The 23,599-nt window shown below is 45.1% G+C and overlaps 1 protein-coding gene across 1 annotated transcript in view; it reads right to left on the reverse strand.

The window, feature by feature from the left end:
* LOC132214626 (anthrax toxin receptor-like) overlaps positions 1-23,177 on the reverse strand; it is a 122,905-nt gene extending 99,728 nt beyond the window's left edge. The window contains exon 1 of the mRNA XM_059661963.1: positions 22,912-23,177. Within this exon, the coding sequence (XP_059517946.1) occupies positions 22,912-23,177 (266 nt within the window). The remainder of the gene's footprint in view (positions 1-22,911) is intronic.
* Between the last annotated feature and the right edge of the window lie 422 nt (positions 23,178-23,599).

Consider the following 23,599-nt stretch of genomic DNA (forward strand, 5'->3'; position numbering starts at 1 on the left):
CTGCCTGGCTGCCGGCCGCCATCTTGGTTGGCAGTTAATTTGCATAACTCGCTGATTAGCCAATGGGAAGGGTAGTGAAGTTACGACTAATTACCATGTTTCTCTTTTATTAGATAGAATAATCAAATTTGCTACAAAACTAGATCTTAATTATTCCCACAACAAAAAAGAAATAGTAATTATGTGATATAACAATCATTAATATTTTACACACCTTAAACTTAACAATAAAATAATTTTAATAAAGAAAGTAATAAATGGAATCAGGAAAATCATCTATGAACAAAATGAGAATATTAACTTGAAACAAATGAGAAAGAAATCAAAACCTGTCATTACAAAAAAAAAGAAGCAAACTCATAAGAGGAAATAGAGAAAATGAGGGAGAAAAATCTAGACATCATACAGAAAACAAGTAGCAAAATGTCAGAGGTAAATATCTCCCTATTAATAATTACTTTAAATGTACAGGGATACATTCAACCATCAAATGTTTAGATTGGCAAAAAACGTCCAACCTTTTGATGTCTACATGAGGCTCACTTGAGGTATTAAGACACAAGTTGGGTGAAAGTGAAAGAATAAAAAAAAGATTACCCAAACACATACAAATTTAAAGAGAGCTGGAATGACTATACTATAATTAAGAAAATAGACTTTACACAAATATCTGTTATTAAAGGCAAAGAAGGACATTGTATAATCATAATAACATGACTTTACTAAGAAGATAAAACAACTAGGTGTACCAGTTAATAATGGCGAATTTTATAATTAAAAACACACACGATAATTTCAAGAGAAGCATTAAAAGGGCTTTATTCAAAGTAATGTCCATCTCTAGCTACACATTTCCCCCATCTTTCAGGTAATTTGTGGATACTGTCCCAATAGAACTTTTTTTGTTTCGAGGCAAACCATTCGGAGGCCCAATTTTCCACTTCTTTGTATGTTTTGAAGTGCTACTCAGAAAGTGCCTGTGCCACAGATTGGAACAAGTGGTAATATGAAGGAGCAACATCTGGTGAATACAGTAAGTGGGTTAATACTTCCCAGGCAAGATCTTTTAATGTCTCTTTAACTGGTTTTGAAGTGTGTGATGGTGTGTTATCATGAAGCAAAATTACTTTGTAGTGTCTTCTGGCACATTCTGGTTGTTTCACAAACAAAGCATTGTTCAAATTAATTATTTGTTGTCAGCAGTGATCAGTATTAATGGTTTCACCTTGTTTTAGAAGCTCATAATACACCACACCTTCCTGATTCCACCAAACACAGAGCATTGTCTTCTTTCTGAAGCAATTTGGCCTTGTAGTCAATGTTGATGGTTGACCTGGATCAACCTATGATTTTGTGCATTTGGGATTCTCAAAATAAATCCACTTTTCATCGCCAGTCACAATTTGATGCAAAAAAGACTTTCTTTCTTGCCATTGAAGCAACATTTTCCTGATGACTTTTCGGTTTTCCATTTATCTTTCATTCAGTTGATGTGGCACCCATTTTCCTTCCTTTAAAATCTTTCCCATTACTTGTAAACAATTGGAAATTGTTTGCTGAGCAATGTTTAATCTTTCTGCAAGTTGTTTTTGAGTCTGACACACATCTTCATCCAATAATGCTTGTAATTGTTGGTCTTCAAACTTTTTTGGTTGACCTGGATGTTCTTTGTCTTTCACATCAAGATCATCACTTTTAAACCAGTGTTCACAAGTATCTTTAGATGGAGCATGTTCACCATAAGCTTCCCGAAGTATATGATAACTTTTTCTTCAAAATAATGAATTAAAACTTCCTACAAATCCTGTTTTTTGGGGGGCACAAAATTCAACATTTTTAAGCATAAAAATATTTATGATGTTAACACCTTCAGCAAATTTGATATATGAAGTTTTGAAGCTTGCTGTCAATACAACAAAATAGCATACATATCAAATCACATATATATCAACATATGTGTAACTCCATCTATTGAAAAAAATCCACATTACTAACTGGTACATCTAGTAAACAGCTACATAGCAAACATTAGAGCTGTGAAGTTTAGGAAGCAAACATTGACAGAACTTAGCTCTAAAATACTGTTGGAGACTTCAATACTCACTTTTCAGCAATAACTAAAACAACCAGACTAAATAAAGAAAAATAGAGAAATAAAGGAATAGAGGACATGAACATCATCAAAGCCAATGTACTTAACAGATATCTACATCCTACACAACAGTAGCAAGATGCACAATTTTATCAATTACACATGAAATATTCTCTAAGATAGATCACCTGTTAGGCCACAAAATATTTCTTAATAAATATAACATGATGGAAATCAACCAAGCATCTACACTAATAAAAGACAAACATGCAAATTGACCATACCTTTGCTATGCATTAAGCCATGCCCACCATCCAATCAGAGTGACTATATGCAAATTAACCTGACCAAGATAGCGGCCAGCAGCCAAGGAGCTGAAGCAAGCAGGAGGCTTAGTTGCCCCAATGACAGAGGAAGCCAAGCTTCCCACCTGCTGCGGCCAGCTCTGAGCTCCACTCAAGGCAACAAATTTTCAATTATAGAAGGTAAATAAACCGCAGATACCTGCTTTCAGCCAGCTGTGGCCACTGAGCTGAAGAAAGCAGGAGGCTTCCCTCCCGCCCACTCTGACTGGCTCTGAGGTCTTCTCAAGGCTACAAATTTTCAATTATAGAAGGTAAATAAATCCCATAATAATAATTAAAAAAGCAGAGGCTGGGAGCTTCCATCGCAGGGGGGCTTGGCCAGATTGAAAACGGCCCTCAACCCCTCACCCAGACTAGTCAGGCACCCCAGTGGGGAGCCCCCACACTAAAGGGAGTGTGGCCAGCCTGAAAACAGCCCCTCAACCAGGCTGGCAAAACCTCCATGGGATGCGGGTCCCCACTATGGGGGGTCTTGACCAGCCTCCAAACTGCCATCAGCCCTTCAAACAGGATGGCCAGACACCCCAGTGGGGACCTCCACCCTGAAGGAGGTGTGACCAGCCTCCAAACAGCCATCAGCCACTCACCCAGGCTGGACAGGCACCCCAGTGGGGACCCCCAACATGAAGGAGGTGTGATCAGCATGCGAACACCCATCAGCCCCTCATCCAGGTTTTCCAGGCACCCCAATGGGATCCCCACCCTGTTCCGGGACACCCTTCAGGGCAAACGAACCAGCCCCCACCCATGCACCAGTCATCTATCCTATATAATAAAAGGGTAATAAGCAAATTGAACCTAACAGCAGAACGACTGGGAATGACTGGTCATTATAATTAAATTGGCAAACACTAACCACCAGGTGGCAGATGCTCAATGCAGGAGCTTCCTCTGGTGGTCAGTGTGCTCCAAAGGGGGAGCTCTGCTCAGCCACAAGCCAGGTTGATAGCTGCCAGTACAGCAATGGTGGTGGGAGCCTCTCCTGCCTCCTCAGCAGCGCTAAGGATGTCCAACTGCAGCTTAAGCCTGCTCCCCGCTGGCAAGGGGACATCCCACAAGGGCTGCTGGGCTGCTAGAGGGATGTCTGACTGCAAGCTTGGGCCCGAACCCACAGGGAGCAGGCCTAAGCCGGCAGTTGGACATCCACTGCTGGGGTCCCAGACTGCAAGAGGGCATAGGCCAGGCTGAGGGAACCCCCGAGTGCAGGTGGAAATAATTTTCAATCCCAATTTAATAAAGCTAGACACCAATAGCTAAGGTAAATCTGAAAATTCACAAATACATGGAAATTAAATATTTCAATCAACCAAAGTGTCAAAGAGGAAATAACATAGAAATTAGTATGTTCCAGGAGACAAATAGAAATGAAAACATAACATACCAATACATATGTGATCAGTGAAAGCAGGGACAAGAGGGAAATTTACAGCTGTAAACAAGTACATTAAAAAGGACGAAAAACCTCACAGCAACAAAGTAACTCTACAGCTATGTTCCTGAAAAAGGAAAAGAAAACTAACACAGATAATCAGAAGAAATATAGAATAAAATATCAAATAAGCAAAAAATTGGTACTTTGAAAATATCAACAAAATTGATAAATCTTTATATTGACTGATTTAAATAAAAGAGAGAAGACTGAAATGACTGAAATCTGAAAACAAACTGGTTCACTACTATTGATCTTACAGAAATGAAAGGATTATAAGAGAATAATATGAACATTTGTATGCCAACAAATTGATAATCTAGACGAAATGGGGAAATTCCTAGGAACATACAATCTACCAAAACTGAATCATGAAGAAACAGAGAATCTAAGTAGACCTATCACTAGTAAGGAGATTGAATTAGTAATCTATCTTCTAACAGATGAAAGCCCTGGAACGGATGGCTTCACAGGTGAAAATTAGCAAACATTTAAAGAATAGTTAACACGAATCTTCCTCAAATGCTTCCAAAAATTGAAAAGGCCAGAGAACATTTCCAAACTGACCCCATGAGATCTGCATTATCCTGATAACAAAGCCAGAAAAATACTACAAGAAAATAAAAGTGCAGAGGGGAAGATGGCTGCCGATAGGAAGGCAGACTACAAGATAGTGTGTGAGTGAGAAAAAAAAGGAGAGGGTGTGTACGTACAGGAGAGTGTAAATTTGAGAGTGAGCGATAGCTATACTCCAGGGAAGTTGTGGAGACTGCTGGATCGGCCACACCTAACTGGGCAGCCTACACTGCTGCTGAAATCACTCTCAGAGTGGCTGGCTCTGCCATGGAGACCGCATTAACTTGAAGAAGAGAGAGGCTGTTATCAGAAGATCCAGGGACCCTGCAACCATGGCACCCAGGGCCAGCTATGAACCCAGAAAAACCAGACCTCAAGCAGCGTGAATACATGGACTGAGATGAGCCCCACTCCCCCTCATGGAAAGGAGAGAGAGCTTCATAATCAGACACCCAGAGAAGAGAGATCATGGGGAGACAAAGAAACAGCCTGCAAATGAAATAAAATGAGGCATCACCAGAAAAGGAAGTAAATGAAAAGGAGGCAAGCAATATGTCAGAGAAAGTATTCAGAAAAATAGTCATAAGGTGGCTGAAAAGAATGGAAGACAAATTCAACAACATGTTTAACAACCAAGAGGAAATGAAGAAGAAAAAAGAAAAAATGAAAACTGACATCGCTGCTATAAAGAACTCAATGGAAAGCATCAATAGTAGACTAGAAGAAGCAGAGGACCACATCAGTGAACTAAAAGACATGGTAGGGAAAAATACGTAAGCAGAGCAGCATCTAGAAAAGAAAACAAACTTAAAAAGCAGGAGAAAAGCTCAAGGGAACTTTGGAACAACACAAAACGAAACAGCATCCGCTTAATAGGGGTGCCAGAAGGAGTGGAAACTGAGCAAGGAGTAGAAAACCTACTTGGAGAAATAATGACAAAAAACTTTCCTGATATAGGGAAGAAGAGGCCCAAACAAAATGAACCCCAAAAGACCAATTCCAAGGCACATTATAATTAAATTGGCAAACACCAATGACAAAGAAAGAATTTTAAAATCGGCCAGAGAGAGACAGAAAGTTACCTACAAAGGATCCCCCATCAGACTAGCGACTGATTTCTCAACAGAAACACATCAGGCCAGAAAGGAATGGAAGAAAATATACAAAGTCATGCAAAGGAAGGGTCTGAATCCAAGAATACTGTACTCAGCAAGGCTATCAATAAAAATTGAGGATGAAAGCAGAAGCTTCACAGACAAAAAAGGACTAAGGGAGTTTATTACCACAAAACCAGCAATGCAAGAAATGCTAAAGCATCTGCTGTAATAAGAAGAAATAGGAAACGAAGAAGGAACACAGCCGTAAAGAACAAAAATGGTGACAAACAAGGACCTATCAATAATAACTTTAAATGTTAATGGATTAAATGCCCCAATTAAAAGACATAGTGTAGCTAAGTGGATAAGAAAACATAACTCATATATCTGCTGTCTACAGGAAACCCACCTTAGAAAAGAAGGACTCACACAGACTGACAGTGAAGGGATGGAAAAAGATTTTTCACATGAATAGAAATGAAAAAAAAAGCTGGGGTAGCACTACTTATATTGTAAAAATTAGATCTCAATGTGAAGGACATAAAAAGAGATGAGGAAGGCTACTTCATAATACTAAAGGGAGCAATCCAACAAGAATATATAACTCTGGTAAACATGTACGCACCGAATACAGGTGCACCCAAACACATAAAAAAACTTTTGGAGGATATAAAGGGAGAGATTGATAGCAATACAGTCATAGTAGGGGACTTTAATACCCCACTATCACCATTGTATAAATCCTTGAAACACAAAAACAGCAAAGAAACATTAATCCTAAATGATGCACTAGATCAGATGGAATTAATTGACATCTTCAGAATATTTCACCCCACAGCTACAGAATATACATTCTTCTTAAGTGCACATGGGTCATTTTCAAATATAGACAATTTATTGAGTCACAGGCAAAGTCTCTTCAAATTCAAGAAGATAGAAATCAGGTCAAGCATCTTCCCAGATACAATAGCATAAAACTAGAAATCAACTACAAGAAAAACAATAAAAAAAAATAAAACACCTGGAGGCTAAATAGCATGCTTTAAACCAGAAGTCCTCAAACTTTTTAAACAGGGGGCCAGTTCACTGTCCCTCAGACATTCCACAGATGCGCACTGTGTGCCAGGGACGAGTCGGCTGCTAAGCAGGACAGGCAGTGGCAGCAAAAACACCCGGCGGGCCAGATAAATGTTTTTGGTGGGCCACATGTGGCCCACGGGCCGTAGTTTGAGTACCCCTGCTGTAAACAATGACAGGGTTACCAGAGAGATCAAAGACGCAATTAAAAGCATCATGGCAACAAATGACAATGAAAGCAAAACAGTCCAAAATCTATGGGACACAGTGAAAGAAGTCTTGAGAGGGAAGTTCATAGCTCTACAGGCCTGCCTCAAAAAACAAGAAATAATGGTAATAAATTATCTAACTCTACAACTCAAAGAGTTAGAAAGAGAGTAACAAGAATAGCCCAGCGTAAGCAGAAGAAAGGAAATAATAAAGATCAGAGCAGTGATAAATGACATAGAGACCAAGGGAAAAAAATACAAAAGATCAACAAAACCAAGAGCTGGTTCTTTGACAGGATAAACAAGATTGATGAACCTCTAGCCAGGTTCACCAAGAAGCAAAGAGAAAGGACTCAAATAAACAAAATCAGAAATGAAAGAAGTGAAATAACAACCGATCCTACAGAAAAGCAAACGATTATGAAAAAATACTATGAACAACTCTATTCCAACAAAATGGACAACCTAGATGAATTAGACATACTCTTAGAAAAATACAAGCTTCCAAAACTCAACCAAGAAGAGTCAAAAAAACTGAATAGGTCGATAATTACTGAAGAAATTGAAACAGTGATCAAAAAACTTCCAGCAAACAAAAGCCCTGGTCTGGATGGCTTTACAGGAGAGTTCTACCTATAATTCAAAGAAGAACTAAAACCTATCCTACTCAGACTATTCAAGAAAATTCAATAGGAAGGCACACTTCCAAGCTCTTTCTATGAAGCCAGCATTACCATAATCCCAAAACCAGATAAAGACACCACAAAAAAAGAGAACTACAGGCCAATATTCTTGATGAACATAGATGCTAAAATCCTCAACAAAATCGTAGCAAATCAGATTCAGCAATACATTAGAAAGATCATACACCATGACTTAGTGGGATTTATTCCAGGGATGCAAGGATGGTTCAATATCCGCAAATCAATAAATGCGATACATTACATAAACAAAGTGAGAGACAAAAATCACATAATCATATCAATTGATGCAGAAAAAGCATTTGACAAAATCCAACACCCTTTCTTGATAAAAACTCTCAGCCAAGTGGGAATAGAGGGATCATACCTCAACATAATAAAAGCCCTATATGACAAACCTACAGCCAACATCATACTCAATGGACAAAAACTAAATCCATTTCCCCTAACAACAGGAACAAGACAAGGATGCCCAATTTCATCACTCTTGTTTGACATAGTACTAGAAAGTACTAGCCATGGCAATCAGACAAGAAGAAAAATAAAAGGCATCCAAATTGTAAAAGAAGAAGTAAAACTGTCCTTATTTGCAGATGACAGGATAATATACATAGAAAACCCCAAAGACTCCATCAAAAAACTATTAGACCTAATAAATGAATTTGGCAATGTAGCAGGATACAAAATTAACACCCAGAAATCTATGGCCTTTATACACCAATAATGAACTCACAGAAAGAGAAATGAAAAGACAATCCCATTTACCATCGCACGAAAAAAATTAAGATGCCTCAGAATAAACTTAACCAAGGACGTAAAAGACCTGTACCAGGAAAATTACAGGACATTGAAAAAAGAGATAGAGAAAGACATAAACAAATTGAAGAAAATACCATGTTCATGGATCAGGAGAATCAACATCATTAAAATGTCCATACTACCTAAACAATCTATACATTCAATGTCATACCTATTAAAATACCAATAGCATATTTCAAAGATGTAGAACAAACTCTCCAAAAATTCATCTGGGATAAAAAAAAGACCCCGAATAGCCACAGCTATCCTGAGAAAGAAGAACAAAGTTGGAGGGATCACAATACCAGACATCAATCTATATTACCAAGCCACGGTTCTCAAAACTGCCTGGTACTGGCACAAGACCAGACATATAGACCAATGGAACAGAATAGAGGACCCAGAAATTGACCCAAGCCATTATACTCAATGAATATTTGACAAAGGAGGGAAGATCATGCAATGGAGTCAAACCAGCTTCTTTAATAAATGGTGCTGGGAAATTTGGTCAGATACATGCAAAAAAAAAAAAATGAAACTAGATCACCAACTTACACCATACACAAAAACAAACTCGAAATGGTTAAAGGACTTGAATGTAAGATGGGAAACTATAAAAATCCTACAAGACTCGATAGGTAGTAAAATATCAGACATATGTAGTAGCAATATCTTTACAGACACAGATCCTAGGGCAAGAGAGACTAAGGAGAAAATAAACAAATGGGATTACGTCAAAATAAAAAGCTTCTGCACAGCAAAAGAAACCATCAACAAAACAACAAGAAAGCCCACTGCATGGCAGAACATATTTGCCAATGTTATCTCTGATAAGGTTTTAATCTCCAGCATTTACAGGGAACTCATAAAACTCAACAAAAGGAAAATAAACAATTCAATCAAAGAATGGGCAAAGGACCTAAATTTCAATCAAAGAATGGGCAAAGGACCTAAATAGAATCTTTTCAAGAGGACACTCAGTAAGCCAAGAGACACATGAAAACATGTTCAAAGTCACTAATCATCTGAGAGATGCAAATCAAAATGACAATGAGGTACCACTTCACACCTGTCAGAATGGCTATCATCAACAAATCAACAAATGACAAATGGCTGGAGGGGATGCGGAGAAAAGGAACCCGCCTTCACTGCTGGTAGGAATGCAGACTGGTGCAGCCATTGTGGAAAACAGTATGGCATTTCCCTAAACTTTAAAAATGGAACTGCCATTTGATCCAGTAATACCACTTCTAGGAATATATCCCAAGAAAACAGAAACATCAATCAGAAAGGATATATGCACCCCTATGTTCATAGCAGCACAGTTTACAATAGCCAAGATTTGGAAACAGCCTAAATGCCCATCAATAGATGATTGGATTAGAAACTGTGGTACATCTACACAATGGAACACTATGCTGCTATAAAAAAGAAGGAATTCTTACCATTTGCAACAGCATGGATGGAACTGGAGAGAATTATGCTAAGTGAAATAAGCCAGGAAGTGAAAGAAAAACACCACATGATCTCACTCATTTATGGATAATAAAGAACATATAACCTGATGAACAAAAGAATAGATACAGAGGCAGAGAAGCATGGAACAGACTGTCAAATTACAGTGGGAAGGCTGGGGAGTGTTGGAGGAAGGGAGGTAAGAGATCAAGTGAAGGACTTGTATGCATGCATACAGGCATGACCAATGGACACAAAACACTGGGGGAGTCGGGCGTGGGCATGTGCTGGGGGGTAAGGGAGGCCAGGTGAAGGTCAATGGGGGCAAAAAAAGGAGACATAGGTACTACTCTGTGATACTTTAAACAATAAAAGAAAATTAAAACAGTAAAAAAAGAAAATAAAAGAGCAGATGAATATCTCCTATGAATATAGATGCAAAATCCCCAATGATAATTCTAGCAAAGTCAACTAAACTTAAAAGTTTATAAACTATGACCAAGTAAGATTTATTTCTACAATGCAGAATGATTCAACATGCAAATGTTAAACAAAATAATTATATAGTAGAATGTAACTACTAGGATTAATTAATTGAAGAAATCATATTACATGATTATTTCAGTCGATGTAGGAAAAGCACTTGAAAAAACTCAAGTATCTATACTAATAAAAGGGTAATATGCTAATTGGACCAGACATCTTCTGGACATCCTCCTGGATGTCCTCCCAGACAAAGCCACGGTGGTGGGGGTCAAGGCAGAGGTGGTTAGGGGAGATCAGGCCAGCAGGGGAGAGCTGTTAAGGGTGATTAGGCAGGTAGGCAGAGTGGTTAGGGGCGATTAGGCAGACAAGCAGGTGAACAATTAGGGGCCAGTGGTCCAAATTGCGAGAGCAATGTCCGACTGCCTGTTTAGGCCTGATCCCAGGGATCCCAGTTGGACATTGCCCAAAGGGTCTGGATTAGAGAGGGTGTAGGCCGGGCTGAGACCCCCTCCCATGCATGAATTTCATGCACTGTGCCTCTAGTCTATAATAATAAAAGCATAATATGCAAATCGACTGAACTGCCAAACAGCAGAATGACCTTCTGGTGGACCATGCTATGATACGCACTAGCACCAGGGCAGCAGGTGTGATGTGATTGGTCGGGGGGCCCACCATCACCCCATGATAGCCGCGCAGAGGGAGGCCCAGCAGGGTGATCAATTGGGGGTCCATGATCACCTCAAAGAGGGAGGCCCAGGCCACCTCTGTGGGCGATTGATGGGAGGGGGTGGGCTCCATGATCAATTGCCCTGCTGAGGGAGTCCCAGGCCACCATCCAGGGGGTGATCTATGGAGATGGAGCTCTTTGATCACCCCAAAGAGGGAGGTCCAGACTACCCTCTGCAGGGTGATTGATCAGGGGGCTTGGTGGAACCAGGGAACCAGGGGTATGGGGTGGCAGATGTGGGCAGTTCCAGGCCAAGGTGGGTGTGTGCAGGGGCCAGGGTTGTGAGGCAACCAGGACTTCAAGGAAACTGGGGCTGCTATGAGGGCCCCAGCAGCTGGGGTTGCAAAGGCCTACCCCTGCTCAAATTTCATGCATCAGGCCTCTAGTCCTATATCATAAAAGGCTAATATGCAAATAGAACTGTGGAACAACTAAAATACCAGACTCTATGACATGCGCTGACCACCAGGGGGCATGCACAGAACATGGCGGGCATCAGCAGCAGGCAGAAGAGCATGGAACATGGCAGGTGTCAGCCGTGGTTGGATGGTGGAGCAGGTGAGCAGGGGTGCCGGACCAAGGCACGGTGCAGGTTGCTGTCATTGGGGTAAGCCTCCAGTGGTTACTGAAAATTCTTTGCTCCCGTGTGCCGCAGTCCAGTCCGGCACTAGCACCCACTGATGGTGCTGGCCCTGCTTGCACCTGCTGCTGGCACTGGCCCCAATCACTACACTCTGTCAGCGCGTGGGAGCAGCCACAATGGGAGAGGGGTTGCTGGCAGACAGGGGACCAGGGGCCACAGTGGGAGGGTCCAGGCGCGGGAGTGGAGGATGGGCTGAGACCTGCCCCTGTGCCCTCCACAGCCTTGTGGTTCACAGTTCCTTTCAAGGTACACAAATTTGATTCTTTACAAAATCATTCAACTTAGGAATAGAAGAAAGCTCTATCGAAAACATATTCAGGTCCATATATGAAAAACCCACATGTCCACTTTTATTCAACACTAGAGGCCTGATGCACAAAATTCATGCAAGAATAGGCCTCCCTTCTCTTGGCTGCTGGCACCCGCTTCCCTCTGGCACCCAGAACCCAGGCTTCCCTCTGGCCATTGACAGGCACCTGGGACCCAGGCTTCCCTCCAGCTGGCAGCAGGCACCTGGGACTTGGGTTTCCTTCGCAGCCCTGGCTTCATCTGGAAGGTCGTCCTTAAGGATGCCCGGTCTAATTAGCTTTTATTATTATAGATAGCATTGGAAGTTCTAGCTAGAGCAAGTGGGCAAGGAAATGAAATAAAGACATTGAAAAAGAAAATGTAAAATTATCTCTGTTCTTGAATATATGGTTTTACATGTAAAAAATAACAACTATTTCAAAAATACTACTTAATCATGTAAATGTAGTAAAGTTGCAGGTTACAAAATTGGCATATAAAATCATTAGCCTTTTTGTATACTGCATTGAATATTCCAAAAACTAATGAAGAAAATAATGCCATTACAATATCATAAAGTAGAACAAGACATTATGAGTAAATTAAACCAAGAAGGGAAAAGATTGGTACTGTGAAAACTATAAAACATTGCTGAAAGAAATTAAAAAGGACATAAATCATTGAAAAGACATTATATATTTGTGGATTAGGAGAATACTAGTGTTAAACTAGTAATACTAGCCAAGGCTCTCTAGAGATTCCATATACTCTCCATCACAATCTCAACAGCATTATTTTTTTTGCAGAAATTGATGAATTTATGCAAAAATTCTTATGGATTCTCAAGAGATTTCAAATAGCTAAAATAATGTTGAATAAGAACGAAGCTGGCACACTGAAGTTATCACATGTCAAAGTTAATTGCAAAGCAACAATGATAAAAAAGTGTGGTACTGACAGAATTATAGTCATGTAGAGCAATGGAGTGCTATAGGAAGCTCAAAAATCAATTCCAGCATATAGGTTCAAATTATTTCCCACAAGAGTGCCAAGACTATTCAATTTAGAAAATGACAGTATTTTCAATAAATGGTGCTGGGAAAACTGGATGTCCACATGCAACAGAGTGCAGCAGGACTCTCACCTCACACCATATACAAAAATAATGCAAAATGGATGAAAGTACTATATGTTAGACTTAAAACTATTAAACTCTTAGAAGAAAACATGAGAGTTAAATATTTATGACATCAGATGTGATAATGGTTTTGGACATGACACTAAAACCACAGGCAATAATAGAATAAAACAGGAAAAAAACAAACTTCATCAAAATTAAAAATTTTTAGGAAAACAGCAATACCAGCAAAATGAAAAGATAACCCAAGAGTGAGAGAGAACATTTGCAAATCATATATCTGATATCCAGAATATATAAGAATATACACTGAGTGGCCAGATTATTATGACCACTTGACATTTGTAGGCAAATTAGCTATAATTTTGTGCTGAAGTTGCTAGAGGGCAAGACCATTATAAATAAGGAAGCAGGTTGTTGACCACGACAATAGAAGTGATTTTTTTTCTGAAGATATGGGTAAACAACGCGATTTAACAGCCTTTGAATGTGGAATATATATTATTATGAGTGGCCAGATTATTATGACCACTCCATCAGTACGTTAGGCCACCTTTTGCCTTCAATACTGCGGCGATTCTTCTTGGCATTGACACCACGAGATGTTGAAAGGTGATGTGAGGAATCTGACACCATGCCTGATGAATAGCACTGTCCAGTTCTGTGACCAGCTGCCTGATGGCTCTTCTAACTTTGCCCCACAAATGCTCAATTGGATTGAGATTTGGTGATTATTGTAGGGGCCACCGAAGCAAGGTAAAGTCTCCCTCATGTTCTTGAAACCACTCCTGCACAATAGGAGCACCGTGGCATGGCGCATTGTCTTCCTGGAAGAAGCCATCTCCATTGGGATCCGCCATCAACATGATAGGATGAACCTGATCAGCAATGTGCTCTTCAGACTTTGTTCCAAACAAATTAAAAGGCCCAAATCATGCCAGGAAAATATGTCCCAAACCATAACACTGCTCCCACCAGCATGAAGGATTGTACTCCTGATGTGGGGTGCATGCTTTCATGCTGTTTCTGCCAAATTCTCACTCTGTCATCTGCATGATGCAACTGGAAACGTGATTCATTGGACCACATGGCTTTTCCAATGCTTGACTGTCCAATCCTTGTATTCCTGTGCAAATTGGAGACAATTTATCTTGGTAACTGCAGACAGCAAAGGGGTTCAAACAGGCTTTTGGCTTCCATATCCCATACAATGCAGTGTACGGTTAATTTGCCTACAAATGTCAGGTGGTCATAATAATCTGGCCACTCAGTGTATATATAACTCAATTGAAAGATAGGCAAAAGACTTGAGAAGACATTTCTGACAAAAAGTTATGTAATGGGCATTGAGCACAGAAAGAGGATTACAATCACTGGTTATTAGGGAAATGCAAATCAAAAACATAATGAGATACCTTTTTACACCCATTGGATGGCTATTATAAAAAACTAGAGGCCCGGTGCACAAAAATTTGTGCACTCGGGCGGGGGGGGGGAGGGAGGCCCCTCAGCCCAGCTGTGCCTTCTCGAAGTCTGGGACCCCTCGGGAGATAACGACCTGCTGGCTTAGGCCTGCTCCCGGGTGGCAGAGGGCAGGCCCAATCCCTAGGTGCAGCCCCTGGTCGGGCTCAGAGCAGGGCTGATTGGGGAGTTGGGGCGCCGCCCCCTGTCATGCACAGAGCAGGGCGGAATGGGAGGTTGCGATGCCACCCTCAGTCGCGCTCAGGGTAGGGCCAATTGGGGGGTTGGGGAACCGCCCCCTGTCACACTGAAAGCAGGGTAAATGGGGAGGTTGCGGTGCCACCCCCGTCACGCACAGAGCAGAACCAATCGGGGGTTGGGGCGCTGCCCCCTGTCACGCACAGAGCAGGGCCCATCAGGGGGATTGGGGCTCCTTACCCTGTCACGCACAGAGCAGGGCCCATCAGGGGGTTGAGGAGCTCCGCCCTGTCACTCACAGAGTAGGGCCGATAGGGGAGTTGTGGCACCGTCCCCTGTCACACACAGAGCAGGGCCCGTGGGGGGGGGGGGTTGGGATGCCGCACCCTGTCACACACAGAGCAGGGCCGATCAGGGGGTTTGGGTGCTGCCCCCTGTCACGCTGATCCCAGTGCCAGGAGGCCTTGCGGCTCCGCTGATCCCAGTGCTGGGAGGCATATTACCCTTTTACTACATAGCATAGAGGCCTGGTGCATGGGTGGGGGCCTGTGGTTTGCCCTGAAGGGTGTCCTGGATCAGGGTGTGGGTCCCCACTGGGGTGCCTGGCCAGCCTGGGTGAGGGGATGATGGCTGTTTGCAGCTGGTAACACACCCTTCAGCCTTCAGGGTGGGGGTCCCCACTGGGGTGCCTGGCCAGTCTGGGATAGGGGCTGAGGGCTGTTTTCAGGCTGTTGGGTGACTGAAGTTCCCAACCGCTCCTTTTTTTCTTTTTCTTTTTTATTCTGGGCCAGCTTTAGCTGTGGCTCCAGCTCTGAGGCCTCTGCTGCTGGGAAAGCGGAAACCCTCCGGCCCAGACTTGTTTGTGTTCTACAATCGAAACTCTGTATCAACTCCAGCTCTGAGATCCCAGCTCGCTGAAAGCAGGTTTCTGAGGGTTTTTTAGCTTCTCTATGTTACTATGTTTCCAACTTCCCGCTCAGAGGCCTGCAGCGGCAGGCGGGGAACATTGGAATCCCCCGTCACTGAAGCAAGCAATCCTCATGTTCAGTTTAAGCTGCCTGGCTGCTGGTCGCCATCTTGGCTGTCAGTTAATTTGCATATCTCGCTGATTAGCCAATGGGGAGGGTAGCGGTCGTATGCCAATTACCATGTTTCTCTTTTATTAGTGTAGATAAAACAAAAGAAAACTAACCAAATGTGGAAAATAACAAGTATTGCAGAGAAGGTGGAGGATCTGGAACCCTTGTGCATTCATTGCTTATGGGGATGTAAAATGGTGCAGCCACTGTGTTAAACATTATAGCATAGTTAACATAATTAAACACAAAATTACCGTATGAGCCAGCAATTGCACTCTTAGGCATATGCCCAAGGGACATGAAAGCAGCGACCCACACAGGTAAATATGCATCCGTGTTCACAGCAGCACTATTCACAATCATCCCAAGTGGAAAGACCCCAGCTCTCATCACCAGATGAATGGATGTGGAGAATGTGGTATAAGATGAAATATTATTCAGGTTGATTGCAGGAGAAACCAAGATGGCGGCATAGGTTAACAACGGAGATTGCTGCCTCGAACAACCACTTCAGAGATATAACTAAAGGACAGAACAGACATCATCCAGAACCACAGGAAGGCTGGCTGAGTGGAAATTCTACAACTAGGAGGAAAGAGAATATCATACCCAGACTCAGAGGAGGGGCAGTGCTGAAGTGAAATACTCAGGTGCGGAGTGCGCGCGCTGAGTGGGCTGGCGGCGGAGGGCGTGGTTGTTGTTTTCAATCCAGAGGGAGTTTCAGACTCTGAGCTCCAGATCCGGGCGAGTCCCTGGGGACCCAGACTCAAACGGGAGAAGCGGGACTGTCTGGCTTCAGTCGGAACTCGAAGGCAGCTTTCTCTCCGAGGTTTGCAGCGGTTGCTGGGACTCTGAGAGGCAGAGCCCCTAGGGATGGAACTGAGAGCAGCCATAACTGCTTGCTCCTTCCGCCCTGTAGATCCCCGGGGACCAGCCCCACCCAAGCCCTGCGCAGAGCCATTTGCCGGATAGCCTCAGGCAAAGGCTAGATTAGCACCGCCCAAGAGATCCAGCACAGAAGCTCTCCCACTGCAGACACAGCTGACTCTCATAGCCAGTTAGCCTGGAGGTCAAATCACCCCTGGTATTACCGACAACAATCAAGGCTTAACTATAAGACTGCGCACAAAGACCACTAGGGGTTGCACCAAGAAAAGATAAAAAAATGCGGAGACAAAGAAACAGGACACAAATGTCAGAAATGGAAGATATAGAGCTCAAAACCACACTTTTAAGGTCTCTCAAGAACTCTCTAGAAGCTGCCAATAAACTTAGTAAGGCCCTCGAAAAGACTGGTGAGACTGCCGATAAATGTAGTGAGATCCTCAAGAAATCTAATGAGACCCTCGATGTTGTGATAAAGAACCAACTAGAAATTAAGCATACACTGACTGAAATAAAGAATATTATACAGACTCCCAACAGCAGACCAGAGGAGCGCAAGAATCAAGTCAAAGATTCAAAATGCGAAGAAGCAAAAAACACCCAACTGGAAAAGCAAAATGAAAAAAGAATCCGAAAATACGAAGATAGTGTAAGGAGCCTCTGGGACAGCTTCAAGCATACCAACATCAGAATTATAGGGGTGCCAGAAGATGAGAGAGAGCAAGATATTGAAAACCTATTTGAAGAAATAATGACAGAAAACTTCCCCCACCTGGTGAAAGAAATAGACTTACAGGTCCAGGAAGCGCAGAGAACCCCAAACAAAAGGAATCCAAAGGGGACCACACCAAGACACATCATAATTAAAATGCCAAGAGCAAAAGACAAAGAGAGAATCTTAAAAGCAGCAAGAGAAAGAAACCCAGTTACCTACAAGGGAATACCCATACAACTGTCAGCTGATTTCTCAACAGAAACTTTGCAGGCCAGAAGGGAATGGCAAGAAATATTCAAAGTGATGAACACCAAGAACCTACAACCAAGATTACATTATCCAGCAAAGCTATCATTCAGAATTGAAGGTCAGATAAAGAGCTTCACAGATAAGGAAAAGCTAAAGGAGTTCATCACCACCAAACCAGTATTATATGAAATGCTGAAAGGTATCCTTTAAGAAGAGGAAGAAGAAGAAAAAGGTAAAGATACAAATTATGAACAACAAATATGCATCTATCAACGAGTGAATCTAAGAATCAAGTGAATAAATAATCTGGTGATCATAATAGAATCAGGGACATAGAAAGGGAATGGACTGACTATTCTTGGGGGGGAAAGGGGTGTGGGAGATGCAGAAAGAGACTGGACAAAAATCGTGCACCTATGGAAGAGGACAGTGGGTGGGAAGTGAGGGCGGAGGGTGGGGCGGGAACTGGGAGGAGGGGAGTTATGGGGGGAAAAAGAGGAACAAATGTAATAATCTGAACAATAAAGATTTAATTAAAAAAAAGATGAAATGTTATTCAGCCACAAAAATGAAAATTTGAGATGTTACAATATGGAAAAACCTCAAAAACATATATATAAGTGAGAGTCAGACACACACGGCCAACTATTATATAATTCCATTTAAATGAGGTGCCTAGCATAGGTGTATTAAGAGATACAGAAAGTAACTAGATTAGAGATTGCCAGGGGCTGGGAGGGATGAATGGGAATTTTGTTTAATGTGTACAGGCCCCATTATCCTCTGCACCTGCCAAGGCACATATGCCATGGGCACTCTGTGAGAGTGTGAGGGTCCTGAGAAGGAGAAACGTAGGATGGCACTACCACAGGGAGCGTAGGACTGCAGTCTGTTCCCCCAGGTGGGGAACCTCTGTGAAGGACAAACATGCTGAGTGGAGATGCCCCTTTCAATATGCTCCTTCAGCTGTCATTCCCTGTGAGACCCCCCCCCCCACCCAAGAGCAGACCATTCTCTAGGTGGCCACCTGCAGTGACCAGATGGCCCAATCATTTGATCCAAATTGGTAGAACCTTGAGGACACTTTTCAGCCCCAAAGTGCACTTGTCATCAAAGCTCCTCTTACTCCTGTTCCTGCCCAGTTGCTTGCACAGGTCTTGATGACAAGGCACTCTCTAATGAGCATCCTGCACAGGTTCCTCCACTGGCCAGGATGCAGCATGAAGCTCTGCTTTTGCCCTCTCTGTCAGCCCCTCTCCCTCCACCTGCACAGCTCATGTGGGTGCTCCTCTGGGTTCTATCTCCCCATTCCCCTCTCACTGGACAAAGCTGACTGGGTGCCTGCCTTTACTCAGCATCGCAGGCCTGCTGTCACCTCCTATGGCCCTTCTCCTTTTAACTCTGATCACACTTCCATCATCCCGCCTTCCAATCCTTCCCTTAAGCAATCGAAGAGCTCCTTCCAAAACATAGATCTGATCCATTTGTCTGCTGAGAAAAGCCCCTTCAGTGACCTTGTGGTAAAGAAGCTTTCTTTCAAATAATCTAGACCTGCAGAATCTATCTCCTATGTGGGCCCCACATTGGCCTGTACCTCTCTTTCTCTCTCCTTTTCCCGCCTCCTCACACTGGGATCTTCTGAGATAACCGGAAGACCTCATTGTTTATGCCTTTGCACAGGCCACTCCTTCAGCCTGGGACACCCTGGCCCTTAAAGGACATTGGCCATAACTGTGAGCACAAGACAAAGTTATTCATTATCATTTAACTCAACCTAGTGAATGAACAAAAGAATCAAAAATCTAATAAGGGACCTGGAAGTGAACCACTCAAGACCTTCCTGCAGGTGATGGATAACCCACAACCACTGGCCCAGCCTCAGAGGTTTTGAGATTTGGTTTGGTATCAGACACTCTAGACTTTCAGCTCCTGACCCATCCCCCTTCTGTAAACTTTGGTGGGTCATTCTCTGGCCCTGAGCCCCCTCCTGCCCTCATCTATAAAAAGAGGTGCTGACATTTCCCCGCAGTTCTGAGGAAGACAGTGATGATCCTGCTCCTCCACCTCCTCTTACCCCGGGCTGTGGCCACACCAGGCCTCCCCCATGCAACCTGTTTGGCAGCCTGTGGCCTGGACCTTCAAATGAGACCCAGCATCTGGCCCCTCATCATCTGCCTACCCTGCAATTCCACACCAAATCCTCTTCCTCCCGAGACCCTGAGCCAACCCCACCGGTCTATCCAGAGTCTCTGCCCAGTGCCCTCAAATTGAGAGTGTTTTCAAGAACAAGATCCACGCACACAACTGCTCTGCACAGAAAGGACCCAGTTCTCGCCCCTTGCCCTCCACTCTGTGCAAGGCCTTTCCTGACCACCCTTTAATGGCCCCTCCGACAGCACTTCCTGCCGTCCCCTGGTGCTCACCCAGCTAACACACCACTTCCTGTCCTCTTTCATTTAGGTCCTGTCTCTCCACTAACATAGAAGCTCCAGGAAAGCGGGGTTTTGTCTAGCTTGTTTTCTGCCTTATCCCCACTGTGCAAATAGTGGCACAGACCGGGCAGCGGCTCGGGCCTGGTGTGTGAGTGGCTGACTGATAAGGGAAGAAAGGAATGAACAGGACTGCTCATCACATGGGGGAAAGGGCAGAGAGCCACGGGAGAGCTTCCAGTACAGGAGTCTGACCAGCACCCCACCTCACCCCAAAGGGCCCCGGGAACAGAACTGAGCCAGGGTCAGGGTTGGGTGTGGCCCCTGGAGTGCAGGGAGTTCCCAGAGTGTGTGACTGCCTTCCCTCCCATTTCATTTCATCCTCACCCTCAAGGTTGCATCCAACGCTGTGCTGAGCAGACTACCTACACTCCCCTTCACTCTCACCCCAACCTGGAGAGGGGGTGCAAAGGGTCCCTGTAGAGATGGGGACACTGGGGCACAGGAGGTGCGGTGACTTGCCCAGGGCCACCTGACTGGTGAGTGGTGTCTCCTTGGTATAAAGCTGGGGCCCCCTCCTCAGTGATCATTACTCCCCTTTCCCCAGAGCCACAGGCACAGCCACAGGAGAGAGCCAGTGTCACCCTCCAAGAACTTGTCATCAAGCCTGCCCTGGAGGGCAGCAAAGCCTTCTTCCAGCCCCTGGGTGAGCAGAGCTCCAGGGAGAAGGGGCTGTTCCCTGGGGCTCGAAGTGTGCTGTGGACTGGCCTCACTGATGGCCTGGGGCTGGGACGGGGTGGGGGTGGTGGTGAGTGCTCTCTCTGGGACACCCTCAGCTCTTCCTTCCATTCGCAGAATCCAGCAGGATTCTGTCCTGCCCCATGGATGGCAAGAGTCAAGGCTGACAGTGCCTGGTGTGATGTGGAGAAACCTCTATCCTGGAGCCAGAAAAAGGGTCTGGGGGCCTGAGTTGCTCCCCTTGCTCCCCTGCCCTCCTAGTCTTCAGGGCAAGGTCCATGCCCTTCACATCGAGCTCCAGCTGCAGCCGGCCATGGTCAGAGGGACGAGTGTTGCCTCCCAGCCCTTTAAGAAGCCAAAGGAGCAAGAGGTGGGGTGGGGTGATGAGAGGGGCAAGAAGTAAGAATGGCCTGGCCCCTGGCTCAGCAATCCATTTAATGGCGCCTTTCTAGTTCCCCCAAGTACCACCTCCCTGGGAGAGAGAACAGGGGAGCACTCTGCCACCATCTAAAGGTTTGCAGGAAGCGAGCTTTGATTGACATTGAGCAAATCCCTAGCCCCCAAGCCTCGGTATCAACACCCTAAAACAGGGACATAGAACCACCCCCTCAGCTCCTGGGAAGGCACAGTGGGCAGCACATTGCATGACACATGCTTCGTGTTCATTCACTACTCTTCCCAGGCCCACCTCCACCTTGCGGCCTCCCTCATCCATCCAGGCTGGGCTGTGCCCACATTGGTCCTGTGAGCAGAGATTAGGGGTGTGGCCAGGGCACCATCAGAGGATGGCAGCTGAGACCCTTTGAGGTCACTAGTGCACTCTGCACAGACTGACCCAAGAGGCTGTCAGTTGCCCCCATTACGGATCCATGTCCGAGCCCAGTATCCAGGAGGGGAAGCACCACCCCTGGGCTGTGGTCAGGATCAGCCAGTCAACCCTGCCCAGTGCATCTCAGGGCACCCTCCATGTGCAGTGAGGAGGTCCCCTGTGGGCAGCGTGGCCCTCAGCTCTGCTGACTTTTCTCAGCAACTGGTTGGCTGGGCATGACCCCTCCCCCACCCCAACCATCAGTCTCCGCGGAGAATCAGAGGAATCAGAGGAGGTACCACCTGGATATTGGAATGATGGCAGCACAGGAAGCCTGAGTCCTGTGACCACCACCAGCCTCTGGGCTCCTGTATCCAACCTCTAGGAGTGGCCCCTTTGCAGGCAATTGCACCTGGAAACACCTTCACTGCTCTGCAGGCCAGGATGGTTTAGAGGGTAACAGAAGCGCTGGGACCGGCCTTGGGCGCTGGCGAGTGCCTCAGGATGCTAGTGGTACCCTGCCACCAGGCCATTGAGCAATAAGCAGCATTCTCAGCCCCACAGAGGAGTTGGGAATGGAACTGAGGCAATCTCTCCAGGACCACAGCACTGTTCCTCCCCTCCTTCTTTGAGGGCCAGACGGTGCCTGATACACAGCCCAGCCTCCGAGGGACACACCAGACACCCACACTGTTCTGAGCGTGCACACAAACTTCAGGATGGGGGTCCAGGAGGAAGGAGAGACACGCATAAACGCTTAGCAGCAGCAAAGCAGAGATCCTTCTAAGCAGTGACACTGAGCGAATGCCCCACAGAAGCACACAGCAGTCTCTCTGGGGCCCGGTAATCATGGAAGTCATTGGGTGAAAACACAATGAAACAAAGCAAACCCATAACCCACAGGGTGAGCTTCTGACAACTGCTGGGAGGAGGCTCCTAGCAATCCCTGTCCCTCCAGCTCCTTCAGGGGCACGTGTGTCACAGCTGCTGCCATAGCGATAGAGGACTGAGCCATCCAGAAACCCATCTAGAGAGGCGTCCTTTTAGCCTTTCCTAAAGAAACCGTCCGGGGAGACAAAAACCTAGGATGTTTCTTCTGCCTCAGCAACAAGGGGGCCAACCGATCTGTTCCTAGGGTCCAGCAAAGCCAGCCTTGCTTCCCGTCCCTCATAATCCGGGTTCCCCTTTGGTCATGTCCTGTCCATGTTGTCCTTATGGGTAACAGCACCCTGGGACACCTGGTGCCAGGCCAGGAGGGCACTCACTTGTCCAAGACGAAGTAGAAGTCATTTGCGCAGATAAAACTCTCCTTTGTCTGCACCTGCCAGGCACCCAGGCTGCGGTGGTGGCGGAAGTTCCCCCCGTCCTGGCTGAGGTGGCGGTGGAGGCTTTCCCAGCTCAGGCTGAGGTGCTGGAAGTCTCTGGATCCCGGGACGCTGTGCAGGAAGCTCTTCTTGCTCACCAGAGAAGGTGGCAGCACCAGAAGCAGGAACAGTGTAGGACCTGGCATCCCAGAGCCACCAGCCCCCATTTTACTGGCAACCTCTATGGCCTCACAGGATGCCAGGCCACCTCAGGTCACCACAGGTTGCCACCCCTGCCACCTCTTCCTGTGCTGAGGGGCCTTGGTCCCTCAGCCCTTTCACCATGTCACCCTGTGAGCCTCCACTGGTACCTGTCCTTTGGGCAGAAGAGGCCAGAGTCTCACTGTAAGGCAAGGGCCCCCACCACCCGCTGAACCCTTCCCCTGCCCTGTAGAGGCAGAATGCCCTGTTATGATGGCCATAAAGGTTGGCATGGTGACTGTGACCTGCAGCTCTGCTCAGTGACCTGCCTATTGACAACCCAGGTGGGAGTCTGGGATCTTTGGAGGGACAGTAAGAGGAGGCCTCGTTTGTGCCTTAACACACCTCCCCCCACACCCAGGTGGTCATTAGGGTTCTTGAGAACTTC

Source organism: Myotis daubentonii, chromosome 13 (assembly GCF_963259705.1).
Source record: "Myotis daubentonii chromosome 13, mMyoDau2.1, whole genome shotgun sequence".
NCBI classification, from domain to species: Eukaryota; Metazoa; Chordata; class Mammalia; order Chiroptera; family Vespertilionidae; genus Myotis; species Myotis daubentonii.